This window comes from Pleurodeles waltl, chromosome 3_1 (assembly GCF_031143425.1).
Source record: "Pleurodeles waltl isolate 20211129_DDA chromosome 3_1, aPleWal1.hap1.20221129, whole genome shotgun sequence".
In the NCBI taxonomy this organism is placed as follows: domain Eukaryota; kingdom Metazoa; phylum Chordata; class Amphibia; order Caudata; family Salamandridae; genus Pleurodeles; species Pleurodeles waltl.
Window position 1 is genome coordinate 701,370,401 of NC_090440.1, and position 26,410 is coordinate 701,396,810.

The 26,410-nt window shown below is 46.9% G+C and overlaps 1 protein-coding gene across 1 annotated transcript; it reads right to left on the reverse strand.

The window, feature by feature from the left end:
• Positions 1–781: 781 nt before the first annotated feature.
• MARCKSL1 (MARCKS like 1) lies at positions 782–3,888 on the reverse strand. The gene is made up of 2 exons (XM_069223371.1): positions 3,607–3,888; positions 782–2,210 (listed from the first exon to the last, which is right to left on the reverse strand). Exons 1-2 carry the CDS (start codon positions 3,685–3,687, stop codon positions 1,608–1,610), a joined length of 684 nt encoding a protein of 227 aa, XP_069079472.1. The 5' UTR covers positions 3,688–3,888; the 3' UTR covers positions 782–1,607.
• Between the last annotated feature and the right edge of the window lie 22,522 nt (positions 3,889–26,410).

The window sequence follows — 26,410 nt, forward strand, 5'->3', positions numbered from 1 at the left end:
CAAAAGGAAGTAGGGGCACATGCGGAGAAATATTAAGTCCCCTGTAATGGGTTGTACATTACAAAAAAATCCCACACGTGACTGGCAAGAAGAGTGACAGACCGCGGTGCAAAACAAAAATGATAAACCCCCGTCATGTGGATGCCATAGGCTAAGACTCGCCACTCGTGTGAGCAGTCTATATCAGAAGCAGTGAATGTGTAGGCCCCAGTCACCCCTACGTAACAGAAGGGTTACAGTACTGTGAAATGAGTAGGTGACGTACTAATGTCACCATGGCTAAGCTCCTTAGAAACCCATTTGCCACGTGTGTGGCATAACAAGCAATGTGCTGAACAAAGCATGTAAGGGAGTCAAGAAAAAGAGGGACTAAAAATATTGGCCATGTTTTACTGCGCTCTAATGTGGCTGGCAACTGAAATGAGGGTGACATTTGTACATCTAAATGGACGTTTTGCACGTAAATCAACTGCTAATCCTTGAAGTTCCTGCTTCCCCACCCGCACCTCTTCCCATGCCCTGCGCATACTTATCCTACACGCAGAAAGTGTGGAAATTACAGCTGCCCGAAAATATCCCTTGCTTAATCGTGCACTCGGGTCCTTGCTTTGGCAAAAAGCTGCATCCCGGTTTATAGAGCTGGCGGCTGTTCCCATATCGCCATAAGAGCCCACACCACATAAAATGCCACGTGGAACGTAAAAATCAACGCTATATAAATTTACAGAGCAAGAAAAGCGAGGCATTGTAGGCATAAGAGGAACAATGAGCAAACATTACGTCAGTGGAAAGAGGTAAACATTTAATTTCTTTTAACAGTTAGAAAAAATTGAACAAAACAAAAAGTGGCCATTAAAAAAGTATTTACAAACACCTTCATAATTCACAGCTTGAATCGCCTCCCCCCTCCGTAGTAAAACTGGAATGCAGAGACGGAGATCACCCGAAGCCAAAGACAGACAATTAAACCAGGTCAGCGTTTTAAAATCACAACAATTTTTAAAAGGATAAAAACAGAATGTAAATGCAAAAGTCTTAGTCCTGGTGCCAGCTTCTACCCGCACGAGTCTTGCGCTGCTGAATGAGTGGCATGGGTAGGTGGCTCCAGGAATGGCACCAGACTTGTCCAACAAGACAACCTCAACATCTTTGCAAGATGGGTCTCCCTCCCAACAACCCAGTGACAGCCCCGAGAGAGAACTCCAAGAACGATTATAAGAGGTTAACTAGGGGGTGATTGGTGCAGAGTGGCTTTGGGACCTCCCCAGGCCACTCCTAAAGTAGATACCAAGTGTCAATCTAGGCTCCATTCGGGCTCATCTCAGCTGTGTTGGTGCCGTTTAATTTAAAAAGTGAGGTGAGGGAAGAAGTGTCCTGTCTGAGGGTTGCAGAGTGAAGCGGGTACGTGAGGGTACAGAAACCTTGTGCTGTTAACGGGGCAAAATGTTCAATAATGGGTCCAGAGGGCATGGTTTATGCCCAGGATGCTGAGCAATGGCAGCCTGGTGCAAGTGGGGCTTGTGTCGAGTGTCCTGGTGCAAGAGACCCAGGGTTTCATTGGGGGGGGAGGAGTGTCCTTAGGCCTCAGCCTGTGTCCAAAGTCTACTTTAAGGAGCGGCTTGAGCAACCTCTTCCGCTTGAGGTTCCACCGATGGACGTTCTTCGGATTCTGCAGGTTTATCTGGTCCCGCTTCCTTTGCGGGCTCTCCTTGCGGAGGCTCTAGGTTATCTGTTGCTGGCTGGGCCACTTCTTCCTTCACTTGATCAGTAGCTGCATCAGGCTCCTTCTCTTGTTCAGCGGTAGTGGAAGGTTCCTGGTTCTGCTCTGTTGCAGCAGCAGGCTCTTCGTTTCCCTGTTCTGGGACAGAAGCTACTGCGGACTCGGACGCTTTAGCTTCCTCCGGAGCAGCCTCCGCTTTATCATCACTAGCTACTACCTCTGCTGCAGGAGCCTCTTTCTTCCCCTTTCGAAAAGAGATGCTGCCCAGCTTGAATGGTTTCTTGAAGGAGAAGCGCTTCTTCTTTTTGGTAACTTCCTTTGTAGGCGCAGGTGCAACCTCTCCTTCTGGGGCTGGTTCAATTGCATCGCCTGAACCCACCTCCGCTTTGGCATCAGCTGCTGGTTCAGCAGAACCATTGTCAACAGCAGTCGAATCTCCCCCGTCAGCCTTGGGCGATAAATCCCCATTGGTCTTTACATGCCCATTTTCCTGTAGGGAAAAAAAAATGCCCAAGTCAGTAGAGGTAAAGCACCACACCAGGACCGGCAAAGTCCAATGTACTGCCTAATGCCTCAAAATACCAGAAAGAGTGACCAGCCTAAGTTGCCGGGACACTAAGGGCGTGGCACCGATATATAAAATACAGATTACGCTGTTTAGTTTAACAGGCAAAACTCAGTAACAAATTGGGGGAACTAATCTGAAACCTTTAATATGGCGATGATCAACTCAAACCAAAAGCCAGACACTCCAAATATCGCTCCCGCCTACTCCTCTTTTTGAAACTAACCCCCCCGCCACCCCCAACATAAAATACCCAGGTCAAGTGACATCTGCAGTTTAACACTCTCGCACACAGACAAAAATAAAATAAGACAGACCACATCTAACGGCCAGGCCTAACGTAACGCCAGCATCTGAAACCCGCTACACACGGATTTAAAAAGTTAACGAAATCCCATTTGAGAGAGACTAGCCCACGACTGAAAGAAGAAACCACCCACAACACGCCCAACAGGAATAAAACAAGGGGCAAAAACATCGATCACACACACAAGAAGGCTCAAAGACGAGCGTCGCCAACAAGTCACACGGTAAGAATCCCCTCACAAAATGGACCCCTGTATATTCATCAACCGATTTTGTTCCCCAAAGGGTACACGCGCGAAGTCCTTAAGACAGCCTAGAAAGAGAGGAGGGCTTCACCGGTATTGACCCTCATCAAAAGGAGGCAAGAAAAGCCGGTCGCCATGAGGACAGATTCTCTACGGAGTGTCGTTAACGTTGCAGGGAGGGAGGTGGGGGCATCGGGGTAGCGCGCCACCGGCCGCACCCTCCCGGGCATTACGCTGTACCCCGGCTGCGCAGCGAACTGGCCAATCCGATCGCGGAGCAAATCGTACGCAAAAGAAAAGAGCGCGATGGATCTGGGACGCGCCGGCTATGGGCGCGCGGCCACCCACAAGTCGACGCAGCTGGCGGCCGGCAGGAGGCGCGCGCGCCCCGCAGAATCACGTCCTTCTCTGAGGAACAAAGAACGGCGCCTCCGAGAGGGAAGAGCAGCGAGGGGGTGATGTGCGGCTCTTGGGAGGGGGGCCGAGAACGGGAATGGGTGTAAATGGAGCCACGGTGGATGCAGTCTATAGGCGTGGTGCCCGACACCCAGTACGTGGCAAGCCCAGAGACAGGGTGAGCTAGTGTGAGAAGCAGTGGAAGGATAGTTATCTTGTGTGGAGAATAAAGGTATATAGTGGAGGAAATGCGCGCGAAATCGACTGGGCGTGGACAGTTGGGGGTCCCATTTGCGCGTCTCCCGTTTCCCTCCATGTACCCTATAACCCCCCTCCAGTTCGAATCCTACGTGTTTCTCCACATCCCGACTCACCTCTCCGCTCTTAGGCTCGGCGTTTGCCACACCCTGGAGGACGCAGGCATTGTCCGCGCTTTTGGAGTCGCTGCTGCCCATCTTCGGGCTCTGGTTGTAGTCGGTGGTCTTTCGAGAACGTCGACGCTACTCCCGAAGAGCGCAGATATCTTTATGGGTCTCGGCGCTGCTCTGAGACGTCGGAGGCACGGGGCGCAGATCGGGCTCTGTGGCGAGGAGGCTTGGCGTTGTGTGGGGCCTGGGTCTCGATGCTGCGCCTTCTACTCTCACAAAGCTTTGATCACAGCGTGGGGCGGGCACAGCCTTTAAAAGGCTGCGCGCGGGCATTTAACCAGCCGGCCAATCAGATCCCCGTGCGGGAATGAGGGCGTGGTCGCAGCTCATGTCGTCACCGATTGTACAGCTCCTTTCAAACAACAACATGGGGAGCAGAAGGGGGAGGTAGGGGCTCAAGGACGGTGAAAACGACAGGTCTAGTCGAAACAGCTCCGGAGGAGAATATGAACAGAGTTGGCGCTGGAAACTACCTCTTTATTAAGCAGTGAAGCATCGTAGTGTACAAGCCATCCAGTGAATGAAGTCACAAGACAAACCAACATTATAATGAGAATAAGGGATTGGGGGTGGCGTAGAAACATGAGGAGGACTGTTGGATGAATATTGCGGTCCAGTGCACCATAGGATTGGGAGGGGACCTGGGTGTTAGAAGCGAGGGATAGAGGACTGGGGTCAAGGATATGGTGACCACCTCACTCCAGGCGCTGTTTCCATTTCCGAGCTGTTCTACAAATTATTGATTTCAGGTGTTAGTCTAACTAGGCCAGTGAAAGCAAAGCAAGACTACAACTCCTAGAATGCATTAAGCTATCACACACACGTCCAGGACTCGGACGTAATGACCTGAGAGAGGTGGTCACTCTAGTTTAGATTGTGCAGACTTGTTGGTGGTTCTCTTGCTGGTATGTCTGGCAGCATATCCATTACCCCAGATGGAGCATGTCAGTTGAGGTCAGTTTCAGGAGTCTTTAGGCTAAGGGATAGATGCAGTAGCAGAGGTTTAGATTATTGTAGTATGGCTGGGGATGACACAAATCTGTTGGTCGCTTTAGTGCCATTAAGGGAGATGTGCATCACCGCCCACCAGGTGGCGGCTATACAGCAACAGGCAGGTGGGAAGGCCTACACTTGGCTTAGAAGACAGAGGGAGGGACGGAGGACTAGATCCCGACCTATGGTTTCAAAGGATAGCGCCCTCAAGGCTGACACCAATAACTTATATGGCCTTGTGGGCAGGGATCACAGGGAGGTGCATTTTGGGTCATGAAGAGACGTTTTTGCAACAGGGAATATTCTAAGTATAGACTTGAGTGTTCAAAACGAGTTGCCAAGCACCCAGTCTTACACAGCATCATTCTAGTTGGGGGAACAATACAGTCAAAGGGGTTAATTGGCAGCTGCTTAGAGAGGAAGGGGGACAGGGTCAGCAAGGAAAGGACCGGTATGCCAATTAATTTGGAGATTTTGCATTCCTGGTTGAAATGTTATCCTGAGTGCAATGATGCAGAACTACTATGGGGAGAATTCGGCAAGGAGTTTAGGTTAGTGTACACGAATCCTAGGATTAGCAAGTGGGTGGAGATTCTGTGTTCTATTGGATGAAGGCATAGTTGGTGGAAAAAAAGTTGTTGAAAGTGGGAAGGCATGTTGATGATTGGGTGATGAAGATATTGATAATATCTCAACAGGAGTAGTGCCCAAAAAGGAAACAAAGGAGTTCTGTTTTTATATAACACCAGTCAAGGCCTCATTCAACTGCTTTTTTCTCTCTACTTTAGAAGGCCCTTGAAGGTAGCAGTTGCTGTAACTAGAAGCCACTCCATTCAGTATTCTTCAGTCAGCACCTTGCTTTTTATGTTTGCAGTCGAATGCCATCCTGACCAGCTCTGTCTTCAGAAGTTCCTAAATCGGAAGTGGACGGCTTTTCCTCAAATTGGGATTCAAGGCATTAGAATTTTAGTCCCTTTTCTCCTAATGATCATCCCTGGGTTATGCCTTTAAAAGTCGCAATGTTTAATAAAATTGGAGCTGGTTGACCAAGGTCTGTGCTCGGGTTGTGATATGTTGCCAGTTTTATTAAATAATTTATATATAAAGGACAGCAGTCACCTGAGGGCATCATAACACTAGAACAGCCACTAACCTGCAACACAAAACAAACACAGAGAGGATAAGAAAACTTGGGAGTACAAGTATGTTTACAGCGTTTATTTCTTCAATAAAGCAAAGTTGAAAGTCTGGTGTAGGTGAAATGGGAAAACAATCCAAAGTTTGGGACTTCAGATTCCAAATCATCTGCCTTACAACATTCCTCGTTGTAGTGATAGATATGGAGAAGACAGAGGGAACAATATCGCAAGGTTCCAGATTGTGTGAGTTGCAATTTGGGGAAAGCGCAGCATTGGCCCAGTTTGATGATAGGCCTTTTGAACCTTTAAGGGAATGTGCTTGTGGACTGGAAGCCCACCAGTGATCGATGAGCTGATGAAATGTGATCGAATTAATGCAGACCACAGGCCAGCTGCATGTCCATGTTTTGTATACTCTGCATCTTCTTGATTCAAGTAAATGGCAGACCCTGGTATAAGGCATTGTAGTAGTCAAGGTGAGACAATCATCAAAGCACCCACTGTGCGCATGTTTATCACTGGGGAGAAATGGAAGAATCTTTGTCAAGGTGGGTTATGTCAGGCGCCAGGATGTCCAGAGCTTCTGAATCTTATGTACAAATGAAAGTGTATTGTTGAACCAGACCTGAGGGTTCTTACCTTAGCGTGGTAGGGAAGGCTGCCCAGTGGAGCCAGCCAGGCATTGTAGGGCCATCACAAAAAGGTTCGCTCTGACAAGCAAGGTCTCTAGTGTGTCATTATTTATTTTATGGAAGGTGGAGTAAATGCTCTGGCACATGCACCCCACTTTATGCATAGATTATAGAATCTTGAATATGATTCTAAAGGAAACTGGTACCAGTGGAGTAAATTCAGGGCAGGTGTCACATAATATTGCTTTGTAAGATTAAGACATAACCTGGCCGCCTGAAGATGCACATTTTGTATTCTGCTAAGTGATTCGTTTGCACAGACTTTCGTAGGTGATGCAATAATATATGTGTGCCATTACCAAACTTGTTAAGCTGAAAGCTTTGACATGGGGGACTAAATCAGGGATCAACGTCAAAGAGGACTGTCCCATTTTTTACATTCTACCACAGGGTCGCAGATGAACCCATGCTTACCTGCCTACGAAGTGGATATAGATGCAACCTCTCCCAACATTAGGATTTCCGTTTTTGGTTGTCTTTGATAAAAGTCAGATTATCAATAGCCGCAGTTTAGTGTGTAATAAGCACAAAGACGTGTATGGTAAGGAGCATAGAAGAGAGAGAAGACATAAATACATGTTACATTTAATAACTTTTAGAACTGTACAAGACAGTAAGCCTTGGGAGTCACACCCTACTTTAGGCGTGGCTGAGCCTTGGGCCACGTTAATGCAATCTTTATAAAGACCATCCCACGCTAATGAGTATTTACTTAACTATCAAGTACACATACACTCCTAGTTTGTGGTGAGGAGAGACGGGTATGCTGGTGAAAAGCAGGACCTATTTTCAAGGCCCAACCATGTTTATTCAGAGACTGGAAGAAATCAGAAATATTAACTATGTTGTATATGAGCTTCTTATCCAGGCTCACACTCTTGCAGGTACTGAGGTAAAACATAGTGGTTAAATACAACTTTTACAAATATATATGTTACAGACATGTCTCATCTGAATAAAGCTTCTGGCACAGTTTTGCAGGTGCACAAACGAAAGCTTTCCAGCTACACGCTGTGTATATAACTCTGAACCGTAGAACACTTACAACTATCTGACAGTGTTTGAAGACCCGCCTCAAATGTTTTCTCGTGTTTTTTCCGTAGCAGTAGGAAACTCACATCCATCTACCTTTGAGGGCAGTGACCCTGTTGCCTGTGAGTGCTGTAGGAGGTGACCCTTGCAGAGCTTCATGCAACCTGTTCCACCTTTTATCTTGGAGTTGTGCCTGTGATGGGAAGAGGTACCTTTTGCTAACACAGCCTGCTCTGGAGTTTGTCTTAGGGTGGGTGGTGATTGGGAACTTGCGAATTCAGAAACTGTTGGTCACTGCAAACTGAATTACTGTGGATGTAAAGCCAATGTAGCATTTATTGGAGTGTGTGTGCTCCCTATGGAATTACATATTCAACCTGTTCTGGTGCTTGTAAAATGATCAATACGATCTTCTAAATATTTAATGTGGCGTGAGCGGCATTGCTATACTTCTATGGTGTTGGAGCATGGTCTCTTGAACAGTCCCTTTTTCCAAGCAAACATGTTGCCAGCCTACAGGCTAACCGGGTGGAAAGCGGACGAGGCTGACCTTTTTTCCACAACTGATCAATGGTTCTGGAGTTATTTCACCCCGTCGTCCTTTCCTGCTGGTATAATCAATCTATAACAGTACACACTGAATTCGTTTATGCTTTGATTAAAAAAGGGCGTTCTTCACTAAGTCAAAGGCACTCCTTTCTTTCTCCTCGGAATGACGAAAGACGTAGCACGCCTTCATTTTTAACAATTCCAGGAGGAAGAATGAAATGTCTAGAGGGCGGTGCATGGGCAAACAAACCCCAAGGCCCTCAATTTAGGGATCAACTGGGATTCCAGCCAACTCGGAAACGAAGTTGAGGAGACAACATTATTTGAAACAACTAAATGGCACTCATTTTATCAAAATGAAACAGAAGGCTGACAATCTAGCAGGGCAATTTAAAAGCCCATACTTAAGCAACATATGAAGGAAAAGAGTGGGGCATAATTTGAGTCAAATCACCAAAAAGACAATGCTTTTTTGGCTCAAGGAGGATAAAAAGTGGTGAGTGATGGGATTTGAACCAGTGACTTACAGGTTGCCCACCGAGTTCTGCAAGATATGAAGTAACACTCCTTCACTTTGGGGTTGTCTCTGGATTTCAGCACATGATTCTGCTGCAACCTTCCTCCCAAACACCCACAATCCACTTTAAGTCAATGGCTATTTCAGCTCTAAGCCAGAAGATTTAAAAACAGGAGAGTATATGACAAAAATGATTCTGACAGTGGGCAGGGGCGTGGGGTCACGTGCAGCTCCCTAGTAAGGAATAACAACAATTTCACACTCTGGCATCTGTTAAGCCGGGATCTCAGATATATTTTAAGAATAAGGTCCTCATTTAATTCTTTATTCTGTAAAATGTGATGGCTCCTCAAAAAGTAGGCATTGCTGTATCACTTTTTTAAAACACAAAGGGTTTTATCTCATTTCCTGCTCTCTACATCCCCGCCCCTTTCTCAGTGAGGAACTATAAAAAGCCTTCTCTCCAAAAGGCTGCCTGTTTTCACATGTCTTTCCTGAAACAGGTACTTTCACGACCTTGGGGTTTCCGTTGTAATGCACCTAAATGTATTTATTTGCTTTTGGAGTACTGCCCTGGAGGAAGATTAGGAGCTCTGGACCCCCTCCACCCATTTGCTAAGCTGCAGGCTAGGAGACTGGTCTGCTTGCGTAACCAAAGAGAAGGCATGACTTATCAGTCTTGGCAAGCAGAGCAGAGAGCTGGGCCTAGCTAGAATTCCTATTATTAGTTATGTAAGTGAACTGGAGGGGTGGATAATGTGCATCACTTTCAGCAGCTTATTCACAAGCGCCCATGAGAAGAAAGACCTAGGAAAGCACACACACACATGCACATTGAAGAATCGCTGCCACTGTTGGACAGGCAGAGTTTAAGCCTCCTGTTATTCCACCGAAGACCTGCCAGGGGATGTAGTGGAATATCCTGATTGTGCTTCATGAAAACAGAATTATTTGTGAAGATGTGCTTTCCGAAAGAAATGTCAAGCAAGACTCATTAGAAAACCCAAAAGTGTCTTAAAAGTGGGTGGGGCTTCCTGAGATTCTCATTCTGAGAAAAACTGGACAATGCAAAAACCAGGAGGGAGAAAATGATGTCCAACAGACTAACAGTGCAGCGAGGCAGGCACAACTAGAGGACACAATGAGGAATGTGCCCAATGACTGTCAACCGAAAGCTTGCATTAGAAAAAGTTCCATAAGAAATAAAAAGAGTCAAAGGTTATCTTTGTTTTCAACCACTTGAGGAACATGACAAGCCCAAAAGAGTAGCTGTTTAAGAGGAGCATATTCCGAAGATACTTGTTTCAGAATAAATTTGAGCCTCCGTGGAACAGAACCAGCAGCTAGTAATTCGAGCGCTTTTACTATTCAACAAATATTAAAACTATTGATTGAGTTGGTGGTTAAGAATCTGATACTATGAAATCTGAAGGGTCCATAATAAAATGTACAATGCTGATATTAGAAGGGCAGAAATTGGCAACCGCTTTATAGTACAAGTGTAGGAAGTTGGCTCTGTATGTGCTATTTCAAAGTAAGGAATAGCATGCACAGAGTCCAAGGGTTCCCCTTAGAGGTAAAATAGTGGTAAAAAGAGATAATACTAATGCTCTATTTTGTGGTAGTGTGGTCGAGCAGTAGGCTTATCCAAGGAGTAGTGTTAAGCATTTGTTGTACATACACATAGACAATAAATGAGGTACACACACTCAGAGACAAATCCAGCCAATAGGTTTTGTATAGAAAAATATATTTTCTTAGTTCATTTTAAGAACCACAGGTTCAATTTTAACATGTAATATCTTGTTTGAAAGGTATTGCAGGTAAGTACATTAGGAACCTTGAATCATTTCAATTGCATGTATACTTTTCAAGTTATTCACAAATAGCTATTTTAAAAGTGGACACAGTGCAATTTTCACAGTTCCTGGGGGAGGTAAGTTTTTGTTAGTTTTACCAGGTAAGTACGACACTTACAGGGTTCAGTTCTTGGTCCAAGGTAGCCCACCGTTGGGGGTTCAGAGCAACCCCAAAGTTACCACACCAGCAGCTCAGGGCCGGTCAGGTGCAGCGTTCAAAGTGGTGCCCAAAACGCATAGGCTTCAATGGAGAGAAGGGGGTGCCCCGGTTCCAGTCTGCCAGCAGGTAAGTACCCGCGTCTTCGGAGGGCAGACCAGGGGGGTTTTGTAGGGCACCGGGGGGGGACACAAGCCCACACAGAAATTTCACCCTCAGCGGCGCGGGGGCGGCCGGGTGCAGTGTTAGAACAAGCGTCGGGTTCGCAATGGAAGTCAATGAGAGATCAAGGGATCTCCTCAGCGCTGCAGGCAGGCAAGGGGGGGCTTCCTCGGGGAAACCTCCACTTGGGCAAGGGAGAGGGACTCCTGGGGGTCACTTCTGCAGTGAAAGTCCGGTCCTTCAGGTCCTGGGGGCTGCGGGTGCAGGGTCTTTTCCAGGCGTCGGGACTTAGGTTTCAGAGAGTCGCGGTCAGGGGAAGCCTCGGGATTCCCTCTGCAGGCGGCGCTGTGGGGGGTCAGGGGGGACAGGTTTTGGTACTCACAGTCGTAGAGTAGTCCGGGGGTCCTCCCTGAGGTGTTGGTTCTCCACCAGCCGAGTCGGGGTCGCCGGGTGCAGTGTTGCAAGTCTCACGCTTCTTGCGGGGAGATTGCAGGGTTCTTTAAAGCTGCTCCTTTGGATAAAGTTGCAGTCTTTTTGGAGCAGGTCCGCTGTCCTCGGGAGTTTCTTGTCGTCGTCGAAGCAGGGCAGTCCTCAGAGGATTCAGAGGTCGCTGGTCCCTTTGGAAGGCGTCGCTGGAGCAGAGTTCTTTGGAAGGCAGGAGACAGGCCGGTGAGTTTCTGGAGCCAAGGCAGTTGTTGTCTTCTGGTCTTCCTCTGCAGGGGTTTTCAGCTAGGCAGTCCTTCTTCTTGTTGTTGCAGGAATCTAATTTCTAGGTTCAGGGAGAGCCCTTAAATACTAAATTTAAGGGCGTGTTTAGGTCTGGGGGGTTAGTAGCCAATGGCTACTAGCCCTGAGGGTGAGTACACCCCCTTTGTGCCTCCTCCCAAGGGGAGGGGGTCACATCCCTAATCCTATTGGGGGAATCCTCCATCTGCAAGATGGAGGATTTCTAAAAGTCAGAGTCACCTCAGCTCAGGACACCTTAGGGGCTGTCCTGACTGGCCAGTGACTCCTCCTTGTTATTCTCATTATTTTCTCTGGCCTTGCCGCCAAAAGTGGGGGCCGGGGCCGGAGGGGGCGGGCAACTCCACTAGCTGGAGTGTCCTGCGGTGCTGTGACAAAGGGGTGAGCCTTTGAGGCTCACCGCCAGGTGTTACAGCTCCTGCCTGGGGGAGGTGTTAGCATCTCCACCCAGTGCAGGCTTTGTTACTGGCCTCAGAGTGACAAAGGCACTCTCCCCATGGGGCCAGCAACATGTCTCTAGTGTGGCAGGCTGCTGGAACCAGTCAGCCTACACAGATAGTCGGTTAAGTTTCAGGGGGCACCTCTAAGGTGCCCTCTGTGGTGTATTTTACAATAAAATGTACACTGGCATCAGTGTGCATTTATTGTGCTGAGAAGTTTGATACCAAACTTCCCAGTTTTCAGTGTAGCCATTATGGTGCTGTGGAGTTCGTGTAAAACAGACTCCCAGACCATATACTCTTATGGCTACCCTGCACTTACAATGTCTAAGGTTTTGCTTAGACACTGTAGGGGCACAGTGCTCATGCAATGGTACCCTCACCTATGGTATAGTGCACCCTGCCTTAGGGCTGTAAGGCCTGCTAGAGGGGTGTCTTACCTATACTGCATAGGCAGTGAGAGGCTGGCATGGCACCCTGAGGGGAGTGCCATGTCGACTTACTCATTTTGTTCTCACTAGCACACACAAGCTGGTAAGCAGTGTGTCTGTGCTGGGTGAGGGGTCTCTAGGGTGGCATAATACATGCTGCAGCCCTTAGAGACCTTCCCTGGCATCAGGGCCCTTGGTACCAGAGGTACCAGTTACAAGGGACTTATTTGGATGCCAGGGTGTGCCAATTGTGGAATCAAAAGTACAGGTTAGGGAAAGAACACTGGTGCTGGGGCCTGGTTAGCAGGCCTCAGCACACTTTCAATTCAAAACATAGCATCAGCAAAGGCAAAAAGTCAGGGGGTAACCATGCCAAGGAGGCATTTCCTTACACAACCCCCCCCCCAAACGAAAGAGGATGAGACTAACCTTTCCCAAGAGAGTCTTCATTTTCTAAGTGGAAGAACCTGGAAAGGCCATCTGCATTGGCATGGGCAGTCCCAGGTCTGTGTTCCACTATAAAGTCCATTCCCTGTAGGGAGATGGACCACCTCAACAGTTTTGAATTTTCACCTTTCATTTGCATCAGCCATCTGAGAGGTCTGTGGTCAGTCTGAACTACGAAGTGAGTACCAAAGAGGTATGGTCTCAGCTTCTTCAGGGACCAAACCACAGCAAAGGCCTCCCTCTCAATGGCACTCCAACGCTGCTCCCTGGGGAGTAACCTCCTGCTAATGAAAGCAACAGGCTGGTCAAGGCCATCATCATTTGTTTGGGACAAAACTGCCCCTATCCCATGTTCAGAGGCATCTGTTTGCACAATGAACTGCTTGGAGTAATCTGGAGCTTTTAGAACTGGTGCTGTGCACATAGCTTGTTTCAGGGTGTCAAAGGCCTGTTGGCATTCTACAGTCCAGTTTACTTTCTTGGGCATTTTCTTGGAGGTGAGTTCTGTGAGGGCTGTCACAATGGATCCATATCCCTTCACAAACCTCCTGTAGTACCCAGTCAAGCCAAGGAATACCCTGACTTGAGTCTGGGTTTTTGGAGCTGCCCAGTCCAGAATAGTCTGGATCTTAGGCTGGAGTGGCTGAACTTGGCCTCCACCTACAAGGTGTCCCAAGTAAACCACAGTTCCCTGCCCTATCTGGCATTTGGATGCCTTGATAGAGAGGCCTGCAGATTGCAGAGCCTTCAAAACCTTCTTCAGGTGGACCAGGTGATCCTGCCAGGTGGAGCTGAAGACAGCAATATCATCAAGATAAGCTGCACTAAAGGATTCCAGCCCAGCAAGGACTTGATTCACCAACCTTTGGAAGGTGGCAGGGGCATTCTTTAAACCAAAGGGCATAACAGTGAACTGATAATGCCCATCAGGTGTGGAGAATGCTGTCTTTTCTTTTGCTCCAGGGGCCATTTTGATTTGCCAGTACCCTGCTGTTAAGTCAAAGGTACTTAAGAATTTGGCAGCCCCTAATTTGTCTATTAGCTCATCAGCTCTAGGAATGGGATGAGCATCTGTCTTTGTGACAGAGTTGAGACCTCTGTAGTCCACACAAAACCTCATCTCTCTCTTTCCTTCTTTGGTGTGAGGTTTGGGGACTAAGACCACTGGGCTAGCCCAGGGGCTGTCAGAGTACTCAATTACTCCCAATTCCAGCATCTTGTGGACTTCCACCTTGATGCTTTCCTTAACTTGGTCAGACTGTCTAAATATTTTGTTTTTGACAGGCATGCTGTCTCCTGTGTCCACATCATGGGTACACAGGTGTGTCTGACCAGGGGTTAGGGAAAAGAGTTCAGCAAACTGCTGCAGGACCTTCCTGCAGTCAGACTGCTGTTGGCTAGAGAGGGTGTCTGAGTAGATCACTCCATCTACTGAGCCATCTTTAGGGTCTGATGAGAGGAGATCAGGGACAGGTTCACTCTCAGCTTCCTGGTCCTCATCTGTTACCATCAACAGATTTACATCAGCCCTGTCATGGAAGAGCTTAAGGCGGTTCACATGGATCACCCTCTTGGGGCTCCTGCTTGTGCCCAGGTCTACCAGGTAGGTGACCTGACTCTTCCTTTCTAGTACTGGGTAAGGGCCACTCCATTTGTCCTGGATTGCCCTGGGAGCCACAGGCTCCAGAACCCAGACTTTCTGCCCTGGTTGGAATTCAACCAGTGCAGCCTTTTGGTCATACCACAACTTCTGGAGTTGTTGGCTGGCCTCAAGGTTTTTACTTGCCTTTTCCATGTACTCTGCCATTCTTGAGCGAAGGCCAAGTACATAGTCCACTATGTCTTGTTTAGGCTCATGAAGAGGTCTCTCCCAGTCTTCTTTAACAAGAGCAAGTGGTCCCCTTACAGGGTGGCCAAACAGAAGTTCAAAGGGTGAGAATCCTACTCCCTTCTGAGGCACCTCTCTGTAAGCGAAAAGCAGACATGGCAGGAGGACATCCCATCTCCTTTTGAGTTTTTCTGGGAGCCCCATGATCATGCCCTTTAATGTCTTGTTGAATCTCTCAACAAGGCCATTAGTTTGTGGATGATATGGTGTAGTGAATTTGTAAGTCACTCCACACTCATTCCACATGTGTTTTAGGTATGCTGACATGAAGTTGGTACCTCTGTCAGACACCACCTCCTTAGGGAAACCCACTCTGGTAAAGATACCAATGAGGGCCTTGGCTACTGCAGGGGCAGTAGTCGACCTAAGGGGAATAGCTTCAGGATACCTAGTAGCATGATCCACTACTACTAGGATGTACATATTTCCTGAGGCTGTGGGAGGTTCTAGTGGACCAACTATGTCCACACCCACTCTTTCAAAGGGGACCCCCACCACTGGAAGTGGAATGAGGGGGGCCTTTGGGTGCCCACCTGTCTTACCACTGGATTGACAGGTGGGGCAGGAGAGGCAAAACTCCTTAACCTTCTGGGACATATTGGGCCAGTAGAAGTGGTTGACTAACCTCTCCCACGTCTTGGTTTGTCCCAAATGCCCAGCAAGGGGAATATCATGGGCTAAGGTCAGAGTAAACTCTCTGAAACCCTGAGGCACTACCACTCTCCTAGTGGCACCAGGTTTGGGATCTCTTGCCTCAGTGTACAGGAGTCCATCTTCCCAATAGACCCTATGTGTTCCATTTTTCTTGCCTTTGGACTCTTCAGCAGCTTGCTGCCTAAGGCCTTCAAGAGAGGGACAGGTTTCTTGTCCCTTACACAACTCTTCCCTTGAGGGTCCCCCTGGGCCCAAGAGCTCAACCTGATAAGGTTCCAGCTCCATAGGCTCAGTTCCCTCAGAGGGCAGAACTTCTTCCTGAGAAGAGAGGTTCTCTTTTTGGTGTTGTGTTGCAGCTGGTTTCCCAGCTGACTTTCCTTTTCTCTTGGTAGGCTGGGCCATTTTTCCAGACTCCAGCTCTACTTTTTCACCCTGTGCCTTGCACTGTGCCCTAGTCTTGACACACACCAGTTCAGGGATACCCAGCATGGCTGCATGGGTTTTCAGTTCTACCTCAGCCCATGCTGAGGACTCCAGGTCATTTCCAAGCAAACAGTCTACTGGGATATTTGAGGAGACCACCACCTGTTTCAGGCCATTGACCCCTCCCCACTCTAAAGTTACCATTGCCATGGGATGTACTTTAGTCTGATTGTCAGCATTGGTGACTGGATAGGTTTGTCCAGTCAGGTATTGGCCAGGGAAAACCAGTTTCTCTGTCACCATGGTGACACTGGCACCTGTATCCCTCAGGCCCTCTACACTTGTCCCATTAATTAAGAGCTGCTGCCTGTATTTTTGCATGTTAGGGGGCCAGGCAGCCAGTGTGGCTAAATCCACCCCACCCTCAGAGACTAATGTAGCTTCAGTGTGACACCTGATTTGCTCTGGGCACACTGTTGATCCCACTTGGAGACTGGCCATTCCAGTTTTACCTGGATGGGAGTTAGAAGTGGTATCTTTCTTGGGACAGGCCTTGTCTCCAGTTTGGTGTCCAGACTGACTACAGTTTCGATACCAGGCCTTTTTGGGATCAAAGTTTTTACCCTTGTACCCAGGATTGTTTTGTGAAGAGGCTCTGGGCCCACCCTCCTGTGCAGGTTTTTGGGGGCCTGTAGAAGACTCTTTACTATTTTTATTTTTGGCTGTCTCACCACCTTTCCCCTGGGGAGGTTTTGTGACCCCTTTCTTTTGGTCACCCCCTGTGGAAGTTTTGGACACCCTAGTCTTGACCCAATGGTCCGCCTTCTTTCCCAATTCTTGGGGAGAAATTGGTCCTAGGTCCACCAGATGCTGATGCAGTTTATCATTGAAACAATTACTTAATAGGTGTTCTTTCACAAATAAATTGTACAGCCCATCATAATCATTTACACCATTTCCTTGAATCCAACCATCTAGTGTTTTTACTGAGTAGTCTACAAAGTCAACCCAGGTCTGGCTCGAGGATTTTTGAGCCCCCCTGAATCTAATCCTATACTCCTCAGTGGAGAATCCAAAGCCCTCAATCAGGGTACCCTTCATGAGGTCATAAGATTCTGCATCTTTTTTAGAGAGTGTGAGGAGTCTATCCCTACACTTTCCTGTGAACATTTCCCAAAGGAGAGCACCCCAGTGAGATTTGTTCACTTTTCTGGTTTCACAAGCCCTCTCAAAAGCTGTGAACCATTTGGTGATATCATCACCATCTTCATATTTAGTTACAATCCCTTTGGGGATTTTCAACATGTCAGGAGAATCTCTGACCCTAGTTATGTTGCTGCCACCATTGATGGGTCCTAGGCCCATCTCTTGTCTTTCCCTTTCTATGGCTAGGATCTGTTTTTCCAAAGCCAATCTTTTGGCCATCCTGGCTAACTGGATGTCCTCTTCACTGGAGTTATCCTCAGTGATCTCAGAGAGGCTGGACCCTCCTGTGAGGGAGCCAGCATCTCTGACTATTATTTTTGGAGTCAGGGCTTGAGAGGCCCTGTTCTCCCTAGATAGGACTGGTGGTGGGGAATCAACCTCCAAGTCACTATCATCCTCCTCTGTGTTATCCACAGAGGGGTTGGCTCTATCATACTCTGCCAACAGCTCCTGGAGCTGTGCTTTGGTAGGTCTGGAGCCCATTGTTATTTTTCTTATGTTACAGAGTGACCTTAGCTCTCTCATCTGGAGATGGAGGTAAGGTGTGGTGTCGAGTTCCACCACATTCACATCTGTGCTAGACATTATGCTTCTAAAAGTTGGAATACTTTTTAAGAATCTAAAACTAGTTCTAGAATCTAATTCAAACTTTTACCAAACTTTTAAACTCTAAAAGAAATGCTAAACAGGATCTAACACAAGGCCCTAACAGGTCTTTTAAGAATTTAGAAAACTTTTCAAATTGCAAAAATCAATTTCTAATGACAATTTTGGAATTTGTCGTGTGATCAGGTATTGGCTGAGTAGTCCAGCAAATGCAAAGTCTTGTACCCCACCGCTGATCCACCAATGTAGGAAGTTGGCTCTGTATGTGCTATTTCAAAGTAAGGAATAGCATGCACAGAGTCCAAGGGTTCCCCTTAGAGGTAAAATAGTGGTAAAAAGAGATAATACTAATGCTCTATTTTGTGGTAGTGTGGTCGAGCAGTAGGCTTATCCAAGGAGTAGTGTTAAGCATTTGTTGTACATACACATAGACAATAAATGAGGTACACACACTCAGAGACAAATCCAGCCAATAGGTTTTGTATAGAAAAATATCTTTTCTTAGTTTATTTTAAGAACCACAGGTTCAATTTTAACATGTAATATCTTGTTTGAAAGGTATTGCAGGTAAGTACATTAGGAACCTTGAATCATTTCAATTGCATGTATACTTTTCAAGTTATTCACAAATAGCTATTTTAAAAGTGGACACAGTGCAATTTTCACAGTTCCTGGGGGAGGTAAGTTTTTGTTAGTTTTACCAGGTAAGTACGACACTTACAGGGTTCAGTTCTTGGTCCAAGGTAGCCCACCGTTGGGGGTTCAGAGCAACCCCAAAGTTACCACACCAGCAGCTCAGGGCCGGTCAGGTGCAGCGTTCAAAGTGGTGCCCAAAACGCATAGGCTTCAATGGAGAGAAGGGGGTGCCCCGGTTCCAGTCTGCCAGCAGGTAAGTACCCGCGTCTTCGGAGGGCAGACCAGGGGGGTTTTGTAGGGCACTGGGGGGGACACAAGCCCACACAGAAATTTCACCCTCAGTGGCGCGGGGGCGGCCGGGTGCAGTGTTAGAACAAGCGTCGGGTTCGCAATGGAAGTCAATGAGAGATCAAGGGATCTCCTCAGCGCTGCAGGCAGGCAAGGGGGGGCTTCCTCGGGGAAACCTCCACTTGGGCAAGGGAGAGGGACTCCTGGGGGTCACTTCTGCAGTGAAAGTCCGGTCCTTCAGGTCCTGGGGGCTGCGGGTGCAGGGTCTTTTCCAGGCGTCGGGACTTAGGTTTCAGAGAGTCGCGGTCAGGGGAAGCCTCGGGATTCCCTCTGCAGGCGGCGCTGTGGGGGCACAGGGGGGACAGGTTTTGGTACTCACAGTCGTAGAGTAGTCCGGGGGTCCTCCCTGAGGTGTTGGTTCTCCACCAGCCGAGTCGGGGTCGCCGGGTGCAGTGTTGCAAGTCTCACGCTTGTTGCGGGGAGATTGCAGGGTTCTTTAAAGCTGCTCCTTTGGATAAAGTTGCAGTCTTTTTGGAGCAGGTCCGCTGTCCTCGGGAGTTTCTTGTCGTCGTCGAAGCAGGGCAGTCCTCAGAGGATTCAGAGATCGCTGGTCCCTTTGGAAGGCGTCGCTGGAGCAGAGTTCTTTGGAAGGCAGGAGACAGGCCGGTGAGTTTCTGGAGCCAAGGCAGTTGTTGTCTTCTGGTCTTCCTCTGCAGGGGTTTTCAGCTAGGCAGTCCTTCTTCTTGTTGTTGCAGGAATCTAATTTCTAGGTTCAGGGAGAGCCCTTAAATACTAAATTTAAGGGCGTGTTTAGGTCTGGGGGGTTAGTAGCCAATGGCTACTAGCCCTGAGGGTGAGTACACCCCCTTTGTGCCTCCTCCCAAGGGGAGGGGGTCACATCCCTAATCCTATTGGGGGAATCCTCCATCTGCAAGATGGAGGATTTCTAAAAGTCAGAGTGACCTCAGCTCAGGACACCTTAGGGGCTGTCCTGACTGGCCAGTGACTCCTCCTTGTTATTCTCATTATTTTCTCCGGCCTTGCCGCCAAAAGTGGGGGCCGGGGCCGGAGGGGGCGGGCAACTCCACTAGCTGGAGTGTCCTGCGGTGCTGTGACAAAGGGGTGAGCCTTTGAGGCTCACCGCCAGGTGTTACAGCTCCTGCCTGGGGGAGGTGTTAGCATCTCCACCCAGTGCAGGCTTTGTTACTGGCCTCAGAGTGACAAAGGCACTCTCCCCATGGGGCCAGCAACATGTCTCTAGTGTGGCAGGCGGCTGGAACCAGTCAGCCTACACAGATAGTCGGTTAAGTTTCAGGGGGCACCTTTAAGGTGCCCTCTGTGGTGTATTTTACAATAAAATGTACACTGGCATCAGTGTGCATTTATTGTGCTGAGAAGTTTGATACCAAACTTCCCAGTTTTCAGTGTAGCCATTATGGTGCTGTGGAGTTCGTGTAAAACAGACTCCCAGACCATATACTCTTATGGCTACCCTGCACTTACAATGTCTAAGGTTTTGCTTAGACACTGTAGGGGCACAGTGCTCATGCACTGGTACCCTCACCTATGGTATAGTGCACCCTGCCTTAGGGCTGTAAGGCCTGCTAGAGGGGTGTCTTACCTATACTGCATAGGCAGTGAGAGGCTGGCATGGCACCCTGAGGGGAGTGCCATGTCGACTTACTCATTTTGTTCTCACTAGCACACACAAGCTGGTAAGCAGTGTGTCTGTGCTGGGTGAGGGGTCTCTAGGGTGGCATAATACATGCTGCAGCCCTTAGAGACCTTCCCTGGCATCAGGGCCCTTGGTACCAGAGGTACCAGTTACAAGGGACTTATTTGGATGCCAGGGTGTGCCAAGTGTGGAATCAAAAGTACAGGTTAGGGAAAGAACACTGGTGCTGGGGCCTGGTTAGCAGGCCTCAGCACACTTTCAATTCAAAACATAGCATCAGCAAAGGCAAAAAGTCAGGGGGTAACCATGCCAAGGAGGCATTTCCTTACAGCAAGTGTCACTCAATGACAACTGTCCCTTGAACAGCTATTGTGGCCACGGAAGACCTAACTCTATCTGATGTTTGACAAGAAAGCATATGGCGCCATGAACAGTATAATGTAGCCTAAATCTAGCTGTGAATTCAGATATTTATACAATCTATGCACCACAATCATTGGTTAAAGAGATTGCATGCATTCAAGAGTGTGAGGACTGCTCAGGACTACTTAAGAAAACGAAGCTAAGGCGCTCTTGGGTTTGATATTTTACAATCAGCTGGCATGAGCCATGTATGTCATCTTGAACTTTTGTCAGGTTCCCCACTCTCTTCACATATATTTAATATCTAATTATAATCACTTTATCAGTTGTCATGCAGTAAAGCGGGATTTCATAATAATGCTGACGTGCAGTTGTTTTTCAAGTTAACTTATGATGCAAAAAATCGAAATGGTCACTACATGATAATAAAAATATGCTTTGACAAAGCCAAATGATCTGGCATTGTCTGACAACTTTTGGCTTTTCCAATATTTGTGCATGTTTTTTGTAAAAATGTAGGAAGAACTACTTTTTTAATGTAAGTGCATGTTGTGCAAGAGCAGAATGTCATCCTTCTCAGACAGGAAAGCCAATGTAGCAAAGTGAACTAACCTTGTACCCTTGTACTGTCTTTGTTGTAGTGGATAGAACAAAAATATGAATGACACACTGCTAGACCAATGGATTATGAGAGCTGGTTGAGTGCCCCTATAAGTAGACTACATATAATTATATTAAAATCAAAATGTTCGCCTTATGCCAGGCCTAAAAAATGGATGAAGAAAAGTGGTTGACTGAATGTTCATGAAACAGAACTAAAGATGGTACGCTAAAAATATATATTGGCCCACATGCCAAAGTAATGTAAGCCCTTTTCATTGCAAGGGTCCTAACTTAACACTGCTTAGGAGTCCTCTCGGTTATGTTACACCAAATACTATCTATGGTGCAACACACCAAAACTGTATCAAGTAATTGTCATTGTAATTGTTATCTGAATGTGCTCTGGAGGTTGAGAAGCTAAGCAGCTGGCTGGTGAAGCGTAGTCGTGAATGTCTCAGGCAATATTAGTAGAAGGAACTTCTATTCTACAGGGTCTCCATTGTAAAACTAAAAAAACAAACAAAAAAACAACAGAGTGTATTGTCTTGGAAATAAATTGGTTCATACCCTTCAAATTCAGTATTAGTCTCTACGGCCCTGCCCGAAGCGTTGTCTATGAGAAATATTATTAAGAACACGTATTTGTCCCCATTTTACTGTGAGATCTGTTATGCTGCCAACGTCCTTGCTGTGTGGCTCAATGGCACTTGACATATTGCCCCCTATAACTGACTTGTTTTTGTAGGTGGCGTAGTGCAGGTAGCAAAATGTCTGAAGTTACGTTCTATGCACCAGGAAGTCTGCAAACCAACAGTGTGTAGGCACAGTTTTAATCATTGTCACAGATTGTACAATAATTTCCCTGTGTTGCCTTTTTAATCAATTACCAGTGTATGGGAAAGGGGTGTTCCCACGACCTCCTCCTCCTGTAATCATGTCCTCCTCAGGGGTAGCAAGAGATCTTTCATCTACGTCCTTGCAGCTCTTGAGAAGCTAGGCCTCTAGAGAATTCATTTATCTTACAATGCAACAGCCACCTCAGAATTCCACCCTAAAGTATTATGACCACCACTGCTCATCTGTTCAGCAGTTGTGCATTGATGGGTAATTGAGTTACTAGGACTGTGATGAAGCAATTAATTTCCAATTCCTAAGGGACAATTTACAAAGAGTTTAGCAGCTTTTACCCTTCAAGCTCTGCAAGGAATTGGACCTGATGCTCTTAGGAATCTTAGGGAGGGGATCCTTTCTAGACCAGCTTACCAGCTGTCCATTCTGGGCTGTCCCTACCACTGCTACCAGGGCTGGCTGTAGCGCTGGTGGCACCCGGTGCAACAATCTTTTCAGTTGCACCCCCATGACCTCCTCCTTGGATTCCCTATCTACCACTTGGCAAAAGTGACCCTCATCTCTCCATAGCCCCTCTCTCACATACATTTAATTTCGTTTAAATCTCTGGTACTGGCCGGGTTCCACTCAGTAATCTGCATGAAATACGGATCTGTTCTTTGCAGCAGGCACATTAACTCTCTGCGCTACTTTATGGTGATTCAAAATTGCCACTAGATAAAACGTCACTCACTCCGTCTCTCTCAAGCAGGAACATTAATCACAAGTTATCTTGACATTTTAATTGCTGCCTGAAAGCTGGACGCACAAAAAACCCCAGAGATCAATGCTCCCTTCCAGGTCAGCGCACAGTGTGGCTGCACCGTTTGCACTCCTTAAACTCTGGCCTTGACCGCTTTGTTCACCTTCGAACCGTTACAGGAAATCTCCGTTACGCCTGATGCAGAAACTGATATTATCATGCTCCAATAACTCCACCCAGATAGTTGTGGAAGATGGGTAAGCAGAGTTATGTGTTTCCCTAAGGGATTTTTTCTTGACTGCATAGTATTTAACTAGGCCCAATCCTACAGTACTAAGATCCTTTAAATGAGTCTGAGACTGAAAATGTTGCTTCTGTCTTCAAGTTGAATCCTTCTGTCCTTAAGGATGTGTGTTTCATTCTTTGGATGTATGCAGAGGTATGGGAATCTATTTCCACAGATAGGTATACTCCAGAAAGCTGTCTTTCTTGGTGAGAACTGTGATTGCAACAGCTTATGTGGAAGTATGCATAGACCTGCCAACACGTCAAAATCCTAGACAAGGTGCTGTCAATCTCCGATGTTTTTTGCTGTGTTGCTCAGGCACTTTAGACTTCATCATTCACCTGGGGGTCAGAATGGAGCTCCGTTTGGCACTGAGGATATGATAGCAAGGTGAAAGAATTGAGCATATACTGGATTATGATTTTTGTGTGTGATACTTCATTTCTGGTGTGGTACTGTTGCTTGCTTTCCGTGACTGTTTTCCCAAGCCCTAGAACTCAACATTGGGTATGTCCTTGCAGTCTAAGAAGTGGTTTGAGGAACTACTCCCAGGATGTAATGCCTGGATTACATACAGGTATTCTTCATTTCTGCCTGACAGACAGGTGATACATCGCCTTGAGATCAGATGAGGAAATTGATCCAAGGAGAAATGAAGAGTAAGTAATTAAGGCATTCATTATTGCCTTTTTGCCACACAGTTGGACATAAGGAAGGGTCTTGTTATGTGCACCACATGAATTTTCCACTGGGGTGTCAGAAGAACTCACCCCAGGAGTACAGTAAAAAATGCTACACCCAAAAGCCTGCCATATGGCCCGCAACCAGACAATTTTCCCGTAGCCAATCAAGGAAATTACTCTTGTAAGATCAAGGTGGGGACGCTTTGAGTACTCCTCCTCTACATATTGCGCATGATGCCTAATGTACTGAAAACTACCCTCTTGTACACGTTTCTGATAAGAATACTTTTTTCCTTGCAACAAGTAATTACATTGCAGTGGCCAGTTATAGCTTTGGGTTTGGCTGGCATGCACAATGAGCTGGCACTTGGATGGTGACAGATGAACAATCATTTGCAATGCAATGGGTCTCGCGTTTGCTCAAGTTACAGCTATTAGACGTTGTAAACTCCTAACCAGACTTTTCTTGCCACATAAACTGAAAATAAAAGGAAAGCAGTTTCACATAAGCGAGCCCGCGGCTGGCATGAGCGCAAAGCAAACACACAAAAGGAAACAGAAGTTTGCTTGCAGTGAAATGTATCGGCAAAAGTGCAATTATCCATATAACCGGCAAAAGTGCAAATATCCATGTGACAGGGTCGATGTCAAGCAAAGGGCTCGAATGCTGCCCAGCGAGATCACACTGCCTATGAAATAAAAATAAAAAGTAGTCCAGAAATAAAATGGAAAACATCGAGCCTCTTATGTTTTCAGTAGTTGTCCAGCGTACTCAAGGTGGGCTAAACATCGGAAAAGGCATGACATATGCATGCCTTTCACTAATTAAATCAAAATTTAAAAGGCAAGCCCACGAGCCAACACAACTGATGGGCTTGACCTGGTTGTGGTTAAAAGCCCAGAGAGATCACACCAGGGGCACAGCGCTTTGCGCTCCACCCTAAAAACGTGTAGAGGGGGTCTTTTGGGGGACGCGTCACAAATGGCGGTGTGGGACAGGTGTGGCAAATTGCTCCATTACTTTTGTCCTTAATGAGAGTTTGTGTAGCGTGCATATTGTTCTCATTGGGAGCATCTGTCCATTAAGAGGGTACCTGTGGTGCCTGGGAATGTTGGAATAGCTGACTTGTGGGAGAGGGTGGATGTTCACCGTAGGGCAGGGGCGTGGCCTGTGGGCTTTCCAAAGATCTGCATAAAACGTGCTGTTTTCATTTATTGTTGTATCTTTCTTGTTTTGGAGAGTTTTGATTGTCGTGAACTTCGTCTGGGTGAAGGATGGGTTCCAGGGGTTACTTGCAGTTCTGGTCGTTACCCAGAGCGTCAGCATTTTTCCACAGAGGCAGCGCGTCCAGGAGAAGCTGGGGGCGTATACGAGAAACGGCAAGAGTGTCGGGATTTTTTACTTCCTTCTTTCCAGACAGAGCCAGGCCTGCCTGAGCAGGTGCAGAACTCCAGTCGGGTCGCACTTTCATGACTGCAAGCATCGGAATGCAACCGAAAACCAGGGCTGGACGGCTACTCAAACCTGACATGGGACAACTTGAGATGGAATCATGGAATACTGGCTCTCTATATTCAGAGCGCTGTATTCAATCTTACCATCCATTCAAAAGAATGCATTTTTATTAATGGAGCGCTTGCTGCAACAGTTGTGTTTTTCTGAGACACTGTAAATAACAGCCTTGGCTATTAGCCAATCTCAGTGGAAGTCGTTTGAAACGTCCCAGGAGGGGCTCCCAAGATGCGCTTTAGCAGGATAAATATCGTTTTTTTCTTCTTTGTATTCCGGGGCCTATAGTTTTGTGTTTCCTTAACAAATGCAAGTCTACAAGTATGAGATCGCAATGAAAAGACAAGCATACGTAAAGCCAATAATCCCTGGCGTTGGCTGGCAGCATTTTAGCTTTATGAGGCTTGATTTGTTTTATAATTTTTTTAAACTTTGGCACATATTTATACTTTTTTAGCGCCCCATTTGCGTCATTTTTTGACGCAAAAGCGAGCTGTCTTACGAAATACAATTGTATTTTGTAAGTTTGCGCCACTTTTGCATCACAAAGCGGCGCAAATGAGGCGCTAAAAAAGTATAAATATGGGCCTTTGTGTTTTGAGGAGCTGCCAGATTCTTGCCGAGGGTTTGTGCCCCTTTTGCATAAAAAAGCAGTGCAAATGCGGTGCTAAAAAAGAATAAATATGAGCCTTTGGCCCATATTTATATTTTTTTAGCGCCACATGTGCGCCATTTTTTGACGCAAAAGCAGCACTATCTTACAAAATACAATTGTATTTTGTAAGTTTGCGCCACTTTTGCATCACAAAGCGGCGCAAATGAGGCGCTAAAAAAGTATAAATATGGGCCTTTGTATTTTGAGGAGCTGCCAGATTCTCGCCGACATAAAAAATGACTTGAAGCAAAACAGTTTTATAGGCCTCAAAAAACACTTAGGCCCATATTTATACTTTTTTTGCGCCACATTTGCGTCATTTTTTGACGCAAAAGTGGCGCACATTTACAAAATACAATTATATTTTGCAAGTTTGCGCCGTTTTTGCATAAAAAATAACAAATGCGGCGCTAAGAAAGTATAAATATGGGCCCCAGTGTCATAGTAGTCACTGGCACCAAAGGTAGGGTGACCAGACGTCCCGGATTTACCCGGACAGTCCCGGTTTTCAAAGGACTGTC

Excerpts from the sequence above, each read along its gene's own strand:
- MARCKSL1 (XM_069223371.1), bottom strand. The coding sequence starts at position 3,687 with ATGGGCAGCAGCGACTCCAAAAGCGCGGACAATGCCTGCGTCCTCCAG. Across the intron at positions 2,211-3,606 it reads CCGAGCCTAAGAGCGGAGAG|GAAAATGGGCATGTAAAGAC; the intron begins GTGAGTCGGGAT and ends TTTTCCCTACAG.